Source organism: Henckelia pumila, unplaced genomic scaffold (genome assembly GCF_033568475.1).
Source record: "Henckelia pumila isolate YLH828 unplaced genomic scaffold, ASM3356847v2 CTG_429, whole genome shotgun sequence".
Taxonomy (NCBI): domain Eukaryota; kingdom Viridiplantae; phylum Streptophyta; class Magnoliopsida; order Lamiales; family Gesneriaceae; genus Henckelia; species Henckelia pumila.
In genome coordinates, this window is record NW_027331826.1 from 674,879 (window position 1) to 689,095 (window position 14,217).

At 37.3% G+C, this 14,217-nt stretch overlaps 1 protein-coding gene across 1 annotated transcript; it reads left to right on the forward strand.

Annotated features, from left to right (window-relative positions):
• The first annotated feature begins 8,419 nt into the window (after positions 1–8,419).
• Positions 8,420–9,422, forward strand: LOC140871170 (RNA-binding KH domain-containing protein PEPPER-like). Its single transcript, XM_073273603.1, has 4 exons — positions 8,420–8,500; positions 8,575–8,826; positions 8,937–9,131; positions 9,390–9,422. Exons 1-4 carry the CDS (start codon positions 8,420–8,422, stop codon positions 9,420–9,422), a joined length of 561 nt encoding a protein of 186 aa, XP_073129704.1.
• Positions 9,423–14,217: the final 4,795 nt, after the last annotated feature.

The following is a 14,217-nucleotide window of genomic DNA, read 5'->3' on the forward strand; positions in this document are numbered from 1 at the left end:
AATTAATACTGGCCCCTAAATCACAAAGTGCATTATTAAAATAAGAACCACCAATAGAACAAGGAATAATAAAACTCCCTGGATCCTTAAGCTTTTGTGGCATTTTCTTTTGAAGCACCGCACTGCACTCTTCAGTTAGCTTGACCACCTCGTTTTCTAGCAGTCTCCTCTTCTTTGACATCATCTCCTTGATGAATTTTGCATAGTTCAGCATTTGTTCTAAAGCATCAGCAAATGGGATGTTGATGTGAATTTTCTTGAAAATCTCCAAGAATTTGGAGAACTTCTCGTCCAATGCTTTCTTCTTGAATCTCTGCGGGTAGGGAAGTGGAGGCTTGTACATCGGTTTCGGCTCCAGTTCAGGCTCCTTCTTCTCGACTTCCTTCTCTTCAACCGCAGGTTCTTGGACTTCAACTTCTTTTCCACTCCGCAACTCTATGGAATTGCACTGCTCCTTGGGATTTACCTCAATATTGCTAGGGAACTGGCCGCGGTTGTTGTCCTTCAGTGCGTTCGCCAACTGCCCTATGCTGGTTTCCATGGATTGCAACACAGCACCCATGTTGGCCATGTGCATCTCCAAGCTGTCAAGGCGAGACTCAGTTCTTGCCATCCTCTTACCTGATTCTTGCACAAAGGTACTAACCACATCCTCCAAAGACAACTTACCATCACCCTTATTAGTATTGTTAGCATAAGAAAAATCTTCATGATTTCGAAAGCTAGGATGGTAAGTATTAGGGACAGGATTACCTCTGAAAGCTCCATAACCTCTTTGATTGATGTACTGGGCTTGTTCATGATAGTGAGATTCATCCATAGCACTCTGCACACCTGCTGGTTCTGCAACACTCACTTTATTCAATGTAGTTACCTGTGTAGTCAGTTCCGATAATTGAGCAGTGATGGACGTGAGAGGATCCACTGCATACACTCCAGCTGGCTTCTTTACTCCTATACGCTCAGATGGCCATTGGAAACTATTGACCGTCATCTCCTCCAACATATCATAAGCCTGAACATGATCCTTCGCAAATATAGTACCTCCAGCAGCAGAATCGACATTCATCATTGTAGGCGCATTCAGTCCGTTGTAAAACCACTCGATCTGTTCCCAATCTGCAAAATTGTGGTTAGGACAACGTCTTAATAATTCTTTATACCTTTTCCACGCCTCGTATAACTGTTCAGTGTCCATCTGCCGGAAGGTGCTGATCTCAATTTTCAGTTGGGTGGTTTTGGCAGGAGGAAAATATTTTGCAAGAAATTTTTCTGCCATCACCTCCCAAGTAGTTATGCTTCCAAGCGGCAGTGATTGCAACCAAATTCTGGCTTGATCCCTGAGAGAAAACGAAAACAAGCGTAAGCGTATAAGATCCTCAGATACACCATTAATTTTTACTGTATTGGTTATCTCCAAAAAGGTGCGTAGGTGTAGATAAGGATCGGTAGTGGTGCTCCCATTAAATTGGTCCTGTTGAACCATGTTGATCAATGCAGGCTTTAGGTCAAAATTGTTTGCATTGATAGTTCCTCGAGCGATTCCAGAATAGTGAGCCTGGATCGTCGGTCTGAAGTGATCTCTAATTGGCACTAGGGGATCTTGATTTGCTTCTTGTTCAGCCATTCTTTCAATTTCTTCTCTTCTAGCTCGTCTTAAAGCACATTCAGTGCGCTCGATCTCCGGATCAAACAGTAGAGAATTAGCACTTTGAGATCGTCGCATAGACTGCAATTAAAAGATAAGAAAAAATTAATTAGTAACGAAGAAAATAAAATAAAAACTCTAAATTAAAATCTAGACTAATTGGTAACAAGACTAAAAAAATAATCAAAATTTACTCCCCGGCAACGGCGCCAAAAACTTGTTGTGAAATTTCCTCGCAAGTGTACGAGTGTCAAGTTTTAATATAGTGATTAATTCAGATATCGATCCCACAGGGAGTAAAATGAAAATATTTAGTACTTGTAATTAAAATAGCTAAACTTTATCTAGAAAATCAAACTTTGAGAATTTTGCAGAAATAAAATAATCAGATGATTTAAAAGCACGCACACAAATTTCAGATTAAAAATCAATCAGAGAAAAATGGTCTAGAGGTATAGATTTCACCTGGTTTCAACAACAATCAATCCTAATTAATTAATCTTCATGAATTCCAATCAATTAATAGCCAAGAACACTTAAGTTTATTATTTCTCTCTCCCGAGCAACAAATAATGTTTATCAACTACAATTCAATTCCAATATTCCTATTAAGAATTTATCGCAGTGATCTAGCACAAAACAATGTTCTCTTTAAAAGATCTGTTAAAATCATACACTCTCCCGAGCTGTATAAATAATTAACAGTGTAGTTTCTAATGTCCTATTCAAAATCCCCTCTCCCGAGCAATGACTTCAAATAAATATAACAAATCAATTATTGATCAGATAATTGAAAAGACCATCAATTCTAGAAAAAAACAATTAATCTAGAAGAAATTCAATCCAATAAAATCAAAAATTCATGAAAGCGTCTACGTCAGGTTCCATCCGACCTCTAGACTATAAAAATTAGTTCATAATAAAATTCTGAAAACAATAAATAATAAATTTAAACATGTTCAGAATTAAATAAAAGATAAGAAACAAATCCGTCGTCGACGCCGTGTCCGGACTATCAAACTCCGTCTTCGTTCTTCAGATTAAGCTCCAGAAATCTTCTCAGGAAAATCACCCGATCAACTCTCTGATATTCTGTAGTGTACGTGTGTGGCGGCTCTCCCCTTTTCAAGTCTGACAAAAATCCTTTTATAGCGTGCACAAAAGCCCACAAAATCAGTCCAAGCATTAATTTCCCGATTTAATAAAATCTTTCCAATTCAGCAATGGGGCGGGCGCTCAAAAGAAGGCGCGGGCGCGCCTTGATCTCGAAATCTCAATTCTCTCGCTTTTCCTAATCTTGCGCGATAGCTCTTCTTCCCTTCCTCATCAGCGCTTGTTTTAGCGCTAAACTTTTAAGGCCCAATAAGAAAGCCCAACACTGTTCATTCTTTCTCTTCTTCTCTTCTTTACGTTTCTTCTCTTTTCTTCTTTCTCCATTCTTTACTCTTTAATTTATTTCTCCAAATAAATTCAATAATTATTCTTTTCTCCCCAAAATTCCACAATTCACTGTAAACACAAAAACAACAAAATACCCACATAAATCTGCTCGAAACAAGCAATTAACAATTAAAAGCATATATAAATTAATGTATAAAATACACTTATCACTCCACCACAAGGAATCCCAAAAAGGCACCAACACAGGGGCGTGAGCGACAACTCTAAATACGAAAGCAATGATATATAAACTAATATGCAGCAGGTAAATGACTTTAAAATGTTGGGTAAAACAGTCTACTCGGGCGCCAATTAATACACAGTACCGTGCTAAGAGAGCGACTCTGCGGGGTACTCGCATATTCCCTTATCAACTATAGCGTCTATTCCACCGTCGTGGTTGCTCCTAGTGATAGCGAAATCAGGGGCTGAGCCTCCCCAATCACAAATCCATAAGGAGTAACTCATCACCGATGGAAACTATCATGTCTCACATCATATCTGATGTAGTCCAGTGCAAAAACATGCATGTGCTAAAGCAGTAAAACATGGTAAAACATATAGCACATACTCATGCAACATATAAGCATATATATAATGCCGGCTATCTTGGTCAGTACTTACGTACCTCTATCATTGCAGGCCAACACCTAGCACCACTGATCTAGATTCCACGCCTACAAGTCCACACTACTGCGTCTACAATGCAAATACTCATGGAATCACTATTTAAGATCTAAATCCCTTAATTAAGATATTCTATCACTAGTTGAATTTCTGCATATCACTTCGCTATTTTTTATTTCGGCGATCCTTATTACCGAAGTAATACATAATTATTTACTGTGGTTATAAAACTAATGAAGTAAAATGCACTTTTAACTTCATTAATTAAAAAACGGGATTCACTTAAATTTTTAAGTAACTTTTTACTTCATCAAATTAAATTTGATGAAGTAAAAAGTTAAAAATGAAATTTTTAATTTATATTTGGTGAATTAATAGGTTGATCGGTATAATTCTCTACTTTCATTTTTTCCACGAACTTATACGTCTTCCCCTTTCTCTCGATCTTCAAGTGCAAATCCATTTATTAGGGCTTCCCCTTCCGTCTCCCCCCTTTCTTTGTTTCATTCTAGCTTATGAACATTCAAGCATGTATGGATATATGATGCATCAGAGTTTCTGAAGATGTTGAAGGTGACGCGTTGGCCTTGCCTGTCCCGAGCCCAGGTATCCCTTGTAGTCCATTGCTTATTCTCGCTGGCATTTGAGGGGTTTTTGTTCCTTAGTTCGGTAGGTCGATTTGAACCATGAATCACTATTTTTTTATGCTCATTCTGCCCAAACCGAGCCCTATTCCAGACTTGCTACTGTTCGCATCTTCTCCGGCGAGTTTCTGTGTCGATTTCTAGTCGATTCTTGGCTTTCTAGGTTCAGCCAAGCCCATAAGTTTCTTCTCATTTGAGCCATGATTTCAGTTTCTCTGGCGAGCTTCAGCCACTCAACCACCGTGGAATAGGTGCTATTCGGTTTCCACTTTCCAGCTAGGTCTAGCTCCGATTCTTGAAGGTTTTAGGCTAGTTACAGCTCGGTTCCAGCCTCTATTATCGACTATAGTAGGCTGCCCGAAAGTAAGAAAATGATCACTCGATTTATTTCGAATTTGTTGTTTTTATGTCACTATATTTATTATTGGATTGTTGTAGGTTCAATCGCTGGCTAGAAGAGTTCAAGGTATATTTGTTCTTGAAAGTTCCGATTGATTGTTTATGTGTATATTTGTTTTTAGCTTGATTTTAATGACTGTAAATCACCATTACATCCTGTTTTGGAGCCCCTAACCTTGAGATTACAGTAATGCTACCGCTATTTGTGCTGCTACCAAAGTTCCTTGATGTAAGTTTGAGTTCTTTGGGTGTGATCTATGTTTGTATGGAGCACACAAAAATTTTAGTTGTGACATTTTCTTGAATTGTGACAGCAAATCTCAGATATGGAAATACACTTTGATATGTTATGCTTGTGCAAGCTAAAAGATTATATTTCTATTGACTAATTCTTTGTAAATTGAAGTTGCTTCGCATAATTAGTCACCTATGTTGGTGTATTCAAAACTTTCGATTGGTTGTTTACTGAAGATTTGTGATTTTTGCTCTAATTTTGCGAGTTTCAATTTAAGTCAAGTCTGTTTTAGGACACTCTTTTTCTTAAAATAAATTTTCTACTGTTGGTTGTTCAGCCGTTAACCTTAATCCGTGATCTTTTGTTTGTATTTGGGAGATATACAAGATTCGTTCTTTTATAAATTTTCATGTTTCCTGAGCCGATCATGAATCTGAATTTCAATGCCATATTGTGAATATGAGTATCTTTGTGGAATTTTAACTTTTTTTACCCTTTTTCCGATATTTGATGTGATCATGTGAAAGAGTTTGTTTCAGATAGATATGCTATGAGGTATTGACTATCTGGTTTATGTGCGTGAGTGTGTCTATGTATGCGTTTTAGCTTTGAAAAGCATCCTTATTTTTACTATGCACAAAATTTTGACAAAATTTTTGTTTATTTTGTAATAACGATCGTTCTTTTTAGAAATTACTCAGTCTTATATTCATATACATGTGCTTATATGTGTTAGTGAAATCATGTGAGTTTAGGACATCTAAACAAATCATACGACTCTCCTTTACTGGGTATGCACCTTGTGAATGAGTGGAGAACTCATTTTAACTGTGGTTGAGTATTATCTGAGTGAAATCTTGTCATGTTGGTCTATGAAATATGAGGAATGGCTGGATATGTTTCTCTGGTCAAGGAAGATAAGTGAAAACTGATGGCAAAGTTTGATATTTTCAAATATGATTGCTTATTCTGGTGTTGATGTTTCCGTACTTGTGACACAAAAATTTGGTTTCTTAATAGTGCCTCTGGCTCTTGAAACTGAGAGGATCCAGATGGTGTCTACTGCAAAGTTCACTTGTGATAGCTTCTATTAATTTGAGATTTTTGTGTCCTTAGAAACCTCAAATTACCTCTATAAGTACAGAATCGTGCATCCAACCTCTTTCCAGACTTCAAGTGTCCTTGCTTTTTTAAGAATAAGAATTTATTGGTTTCTTGAAATGGGCAACTGAAATCGAAGATATCTTCCTAGGAAGAGGTGCATATACGACCAGTTTGAAGAGCCCCAACCGTCTTCTTCTAGATCCTATGACACCCACTCAAATTTTGTTGGTATTTATTTATTTATTTATTTATTTTACTTGAATTCAACCCTCTGGTTTGTATGACTGTTGGTATTAGAGATTATGAAGTTGTTAGATATTGATTCAAACAAGCAAGACATTTTTGTTGAATTGTGGTAATTTTGAAACTGGAAGATTCTGTAGGAGGGTGACCTGTATTTCGGTAGAAACCGGATATGTGGTAGAAGAAATCTTTATCAAGTTGCTTGTTTTAAGATTTTTTTTATTACATCAAGGTATTGGTTTGACTAGTCAGGTTGATGTGGCCACACCCAAATTTTGTGTTTTACCTTTTAAAAGCTTCTTTATAAACGTTGAGATGCCCAATCAAAAAAATTATGAACCTTGTAGCAGAAAATGAAACAACTACTTGTAAAATTGTTAGAGACTTTATTGATGATGGTTTCTTTTGCAGTAACTAGTATTCTTGAGGTAGGTGGAGACTGTCGAATGGGCACTATATCTTGGGTAGGAAACATCATTGATGATACCTTAGAGTATATTACCATTTTTATGCACATGTTGGAATTTTTTTTGTTTATGTTGTTTTGGAGACCAATAGAGAAGTGCTTTCCTACTTAAATGCATTCCGTAATTTGTATGTTTAAAGTGTAAAAACTCAGTTTGTGTTTCCTGAAGACTGAGGCTTTATCGTTGGTACAAACTGAAATTGGAACCAAACTGTGGCGACTAGCTTTTCAAATTCCAATCAAGTCGAGATCAAGCAGAAAATTTTTTTTTTTTAGTGTTAATTAGCATTTCAAAATTTATGCAGTGGACTCTTGGCGAGGTTTTATTTTAATACAATCAGATATTATCAAGAATATTTTTCATATGACCATATTGTTCTCAAACGCAATAGATTTGTTGAATATTTAGTGTGCATTACATTTGCTGTTAACAATGCAAATATTTAATGTAACAGGGATTATGATACATGTATTGATATCTCCTTTAGGTATTGAACGTTTTCAAGATTGATTTTTGAACAAATTCGTCATGCTGCTTGCCAATCGTGTGTGCTTGGAGAAACCTACCCTTTGATTTGCGCTCAAAAAATTCCAGCTTCCCGAGGTCAACTTATGGATTTTACTTTTTTAATTACTTCTTAAAAAATCTTGCCATGATTTCTTTATGTTATAAGATTTTTAAAGCTACATAATTCTTAGAAATTGAATGTATCTTTTGTTATACGGTGCTTGTGGTGTGGTTATAGTTGTATCAGGTGATGGTGCCTCGGGCCTAGAAGAAAGAAATAGACTAAGATAGAGGAAAGGGCATATAAAAGATCCAAATGATGTCAGACCTGAGGTATTGCGATTTGTAGCATATGGCATGTTTAAAGTGCAAGTTTGCTTTGATTTTTGGTTGTAAGTTGCTCTTAACCAAACCTCAAGATATTTTTAGCATAGTCTAGTTTTTTCCCCTAAATTTCGAGCATTGTCCAGTTTGTATTAATGCATCTTCTCGATTTGGATTGATTCATTAGGATAACTGATCCAGAACTTTATGAAGAACAGTGCTAGTCAGTTGACAATATTTAGGTATGTTTGTTTGCTATATTGCCCCATCGACCATCGTTGATTAGTTTTTGAGTTTTTGACGTCTTTTGCAGCCTATTTGGCTAACAAGACAAAGTGAAGGAACACGAGCTTTGTGTGTTTTTCAAAATAATCATTTCATATGTTTAAGGTGCAGCAATTGGCATTGTGATAGTAATCTGTTTTTACTAGCAACTGTGTTTTTTCTGATCCCCAGATAATCCATCACTTGTTTACTAAGTTTATACTGTGTAGTAGCAACTGTGTTTTTCTTATGCCCTGTCAACATAGGCCTATGATTGTGTCTTGTAATGGCCAAATGAATTCAGAAGTTATTTTCTTGCTCGTTCTAAATACTTAATTATACTAGAATAACTTGAATATCACTTGAATGCAATGCAAAGCTTTTCCAATTATTCTATGATGCTTATAGGTATAATGCACAAACCCTCTTCTTATTTTCAGTGTATTGTGAAGCAACTAAGCGAGTATAAATGTTACCTTTCCTGGTATCCCATTATTTGTGATTTGGCAGCAAGAAAATGTCAGGCTTGGAAGCTGTGGTGGGTCACCTGAGAAAGTTTTTGGAGGATCAGACAGTTCTTCCTTTATTTGAGAAGAGTGTAAGTTCCTTGTATAGGTTTTTTGGTTTCATGCGATCACGAGACTATCGTGAGAATGTTACTCTTTTTTGCAGTATAATGCTCCGACGACGCAGGAACGACAAGTAGAAGCTTGGGCTGAGAAAACATCACTGCATACTACCCCACAAACTTCACTAGGTTCCGATTACTCTGTTTCTCTAAAGCGGGATTCAATCTTCCTTGACCGTGAAAGAGAGCTAGAATCCCGTTTGAGTTCGTCCAGACTTTCAGTGTATGGAGCAGATCATGGACTTGGAAGTTGCCCTTCAGCAATAGGACATTATGGCAGGCCTATTGTCTCTCAGGTTTGGGCATGTACTTTGAATATTGCTTATGTTCATTGAATTAAGGAGTTGGATGTTACTGCTTGCACTATTTTTTCCTGTAAATATGTCATGTTGATTCCTTGTGGCAGGTTGCACAGATAATGCAAGTACCACTTGCTTATGCAGAGGATATAATTGGAGTTCAGGGAGAAAATATTGATTACATTAGACGTACTAGTGGTGCCATTCTAACTGTGCAAGAGAGTAGGGGCCTGTCTGATGAAATCACCGTGGAGATAAAAGACACCTCTTCACAAGTTCAACTAGCCCAGCAAATTATTCAGGTTAAAGTCTCTTTGGTTTTTTAATGGCTTTTTTCCTAATCTGATCATGAATTCATGATCATAAACTTTGGTGCTTTGGCCTTAAAGTTCAAATCCCCAAATAGGGGCTGAGAAACTAAGTAGATATGATTTTGATAACAATTTGGTTTAAATATTGCATTGAAGTAGTAAACATAAGGAAGTTACTATACATACAAATGGCCTTGTTGTTATCTAAAGATAAAAAAATGAGGTGGACGTTATCTTTATGTTATGCAGGACTTCACCAGTGGTCACAGAGAGAAACTTTAGGGGACCTATGGCAAGCTAGAATCTAGTTTACGACATTCCTACTCTCAGTTAGGTAGAAGTTCTTACGAAATACGTGTGGTTGAATATGTTATGTGTACATGTTTTGGTGGTTGAATATGTCATTTCAAATTGTTAGTGTATTTTGGTGTATAGAGTACTTGTTGATTTATGTATGTGTCGTTTTAGGATGGATTAATTAATATTATTAGTGTATTTTTAAGTTTTAAAAATATATTTATGGCATTATTGTATCTAAATATTAATTTAGAAAATGTGTTCTATTGCTTTGACAATTTTAGAATAAACGAAGTAAATCATTATCTTCTACTTCGTCTATTAATAAAATTACGAAAGTACAAATTATTCTATTACTTCGGTAATTTCATTAATAGACGAAGTAGAAGAATGCATTTTAATACGATAATATAGGAAATTAACGAAGTAAAAGACATTATTTCACTTTGTATATTATTGAAATTACTGAAGTAATAGACAATATTTAACTTTGAAAATTTGATTAAAAATCGAAGTAAAAGAATACATTTTACTTTGGTTATATACGAAATTAACAAATTAATAGACAATATTTAACTTCGTCCAAAACCCGAAGTAAAATCATAGTTGTTACTTCGCCAAATTCATTAATTGACGAAGTATAAGAATATATTTGACTTCGTAACTTATGAAATTAGCGAAGTAAAATATATGTTTCTACTTCGGCACCGGTCCAATTCTGCCTCCAAAAAATGACCAAAGACTTCGGTAATTTAAGGTATAAGACTTCGGTGATTCAGCGAAGTAAAAAAGTGTTGGAGAACGCGGCGATCAGATCAATCAGAATTGATACCCGGTGCAGCGGAAGTTTAAAAATTTTATATGGAACGATTCCATATTGGGTATCAAAACTTAACGATTAAATTATGTGTGTAAAAATTAAATAAAAATTATAAATCTTTACCTCCAATCTCGAAGCGAGATTATGGACACCAACAGATTGCTCTGCTCTTGTTGTATATCTCTGGAACTGATGGACGAACTGTTCTTCAATCAGGTCCACGAACAGATATTTAATCCCTCTGATAGATTGCACTAGAAAATCTATCAGAAGTTTCTACGAAGAGATTAACGAATTTGATCCGTTAAACCAGACTGTAATTCAAAATTCACAAACTGGATTTTACCGAGAAGAGGGGAAAAGGGGGCGGCCACTTCAGAGGAAAAATACTAGGGTTTTTCGAAAATTTTGTGACCTGTTGTGTGTAATTTCTGTACTGCAATAACTTATTTATAATGTAGGCCGCTAACAGCTTAGGGCCCATTAGTCATAAGTTCAAGCCCGACAAGCAAAGCCCGCATGTTCAGAAATTAATATAAAATACATCGTGACTCCGATTGATAAACCGATTTCACCAATGTGCACAGAAACCATTTCTGCACCTTTTAAAGTCAAGATAAATTTTTCTGAATCCGAATTCAGTGGTTTCCAAAAATGCCCATCCCTATGTCATTTTAGGAAATCTCACTCCTCTACTCATAATTAAGAAGTTCAACTTCTTTGTTCATTAAATTTAACTCTTTAAATTTAACTATCTCAACTGGGATTAAAAATCCATTACTCTGTGTGACCCTCAATGGTTCAGGGATACAGCTAGCCGTGGGCTCATAACTCCTTGTGACTCGGAACAACAATTTCCGACTTGCCCATCGAATCATGGTAAGAGCGCCTAGCAACATCGCCTCATGATTCCCCAGGTATCACTGATAGTGCTTGCAAGAACCAATAGATTTTGGTTAGCGTACAGTACGGTCCCTTCATCCATATATCCCGATCGAATCAACAACCATTGGTATATCGAGAGTCGTTCGAGATTCGATAACTATGCAATACATCTTGAAGATCAAATAGTGACATCGCATGTGTTACTAAGAAACCATTTCTTAAAACACATCATGTACTCTGGCCAGAGATTCGTCACACTAATATCTCCTCAGATCGCATAGGATATCCACACTCGCAAGTATGTGGTGAATCCTTGACAACAAAGCATCGACTCCTATATGTGTCGTAACTGTACCCAATCCCGACACCTGATGACCCCAATAGAGTCGGTAAACGAGTCAAAGCACAGTACTAGCATATAGAGTCTCAATGATGTTTCAAGTAGTAAGGACTAATGGTGTACTACCAAAACCGCGGACTTTATCCACTCGATAAGTGATAACCACTTGGAAAGTCCGGATAGGGTAGTTCGATCATTCATCATATGAATATCCATTTGCATGCTTCGAACATCTCTATGTTCCTTACCAATAAAACGTGGTACTCTGCATCGCAAATGCTAGTCTCAAACCCGAGCGATCCTTATCCTTATTATCGGACGGCTCAATCGACTAGGAACAGTTTAGAATATACAGTGACTATAAGATGTGTTTCATGATAGACATCTCCATGTTCTACCACATCTTACATACACTATAGTATATTCAAGGTCTTTATCAAAACAACAATAGTATATCACAATATAACAATATGAAGAAAGATAAAGTCATTGCCATTAATAAAAGTGTAAATTATATTAAACAAAAGATTATTTATACAAAGAGTCATCAAAGCCCTTAGCCACAAGTTGGCTCACCGGGCACCTACTCTTTCAATCTCCCACTTGCCCTAAAGCCAAATAGTCATACTACGTAGACCCATTGCTTCGCGATGTTTGTCAAATAATGGTCCTGGCAAGGGCTTAGTAAGTGGATCAGCGATATTGTCTGCAGAGGCCACTCTTTCGACAGTGATGTCTCCTCTTTCCACAATCTCCCGGATGATGTGATATTTCCTCAGTACGTGTTTGGATCTTTGATGAGACCTTGGTTCCTTTGCCTGAGCAATGGCACCCGTGTTGTCACAGTACACCGGGACTGGACCAACAACTTCAGGAATGACGCCCAACTCTTGGACAAAATTCCTCATCCAAACGGCCTCTTTAGCAGCAGCTGATGCTGCAATGTATTCTGCCTCAGTGGTGGAATCCGCTGTGGTGTCCTGCTTGGAACTCTTCCAAGAGACAGCACCGCCATTGATCATGAATACAAATCCAGAGGTTGACTTCGAGTCATCCACGTCACTTTGGAAGCTAGAGTCGGTATAGCCTTCCAATTTTAGTTCTCTTCCTCCATATACCATGAACATATTCTTAGTCCTTCGTAAGTACTTAAGAATGTCCTTCACGGCTTTCCAATGCATTTGACCGGGATTAGCTTGATATCTGCTCGTGACACTCAGAGCAAATGCTACATCCGGTCTGGTAGATATCATCTCATACATGATACTACCTATGGCTGACGCATATGGTACATGTGTCATTTTCTCTATCTCTTCATCAGTCTTGGGACACATAGACTTGGATAGAGAAACTCCATGACACATAGGTAGATGTCCTCTCTTGGACCCATCCATTGAAAACCGTTTCAATATGGTGTCGATGTAGGTTTATTGAGTGAGTCCTATCATTCTCTTAGATCTATCTCTATAGATCTTTATCCCTAGAATATAGGATGCCTCACCCAAATCCTTCATCGAGAATCTACCTGATAACCATATCTTTGTTGACTGCAACATCCCTACGTCATTCCCAATGAGTAGGATGTCATCAACATAAAGTACTAAGAATGTCACAGCATCCTTAACTACTTTCTTGTACACGCATGGTTCCTCCGGGTTCTTGATGAAACCAAAATCCTTTATTGTTTCATCAAATTTCTGGTTCCATCTTCTTGATGCTTGTTTTAGACCATAAATTGATCTCTGAAGCTTGCATACCTTATGCTCGCTTCCCATGGATGTGTAACCCTCAGGCTGCTTCATATAGATTTCTTCCTTAATGTCTCCATTAAGAAAAGCAGTCTTCACATCCATTTGCCATATCTCATAGTCATACCAAGCAGCTATGGCAATAAGGATTCTTATGGACTTGAACATTGCAACTGGTGAAAAGGTTTCATCATAGTTAACTCCTTGTCTTTGAGTATAACCTTTCGCCACCAATCGCGCCTTGTAGGTCAATACCTTACCATCAGGCCCAAACTTTCTCTTGTAGATCCATTTACACCCTATTGGAACAATTTCATCGGGAGGATCTACTAAAGACCAAACTTGGTTTGTATGCATCGAATCTATTTCCGACTGCATAGCTTCAAGCCATAAATTTGAATCCGCATCAGAAATTGCTTCCTTGAAGTTTCTTGGATCACATCCAACATCGGGTTCATCTTGATCCCCTTCAAGAAGAAGATCATATCGAATAGGAGGTCTAGAAGTCCTCTCGGATCTTCTAGGTACAGGTGTGTCTATTAATCGTTCCTGAGGGGTAGGATCGTTATTTTGTATTTTGGGTTCTTCTCGAATTTCTTCGAGTTCCATCATCTCGCCTTTCTTATCCAATAAGAACTCCTTCTCCAACAAGGTGGCATTCCTTGAAACAAACACCTTTGTTTCAGCAGAATAATAGAAATAATATCCGATTAAATTCTTTGGATACCCTACAAAATAACATAAGGTGGATCGACTATCCAACTTATCTCCCACTGTCTGCTTCACGTAAGCAGGACATCCCCAAATCCTCAAGTACGAATACTTAGGAGCTTTGCCATTCCATAACTTGTATGGTGTTTTGTCCACTGCTTTAGTGTGGACGTTGTTCAACAACAATACCGCCGTTTCAAGCGCATAGCCCCAAAACGAAGGTGGAAGCTCAGTGAAGCTCATCATGGATCGAACCATGTCCAACAAGGTTCGATT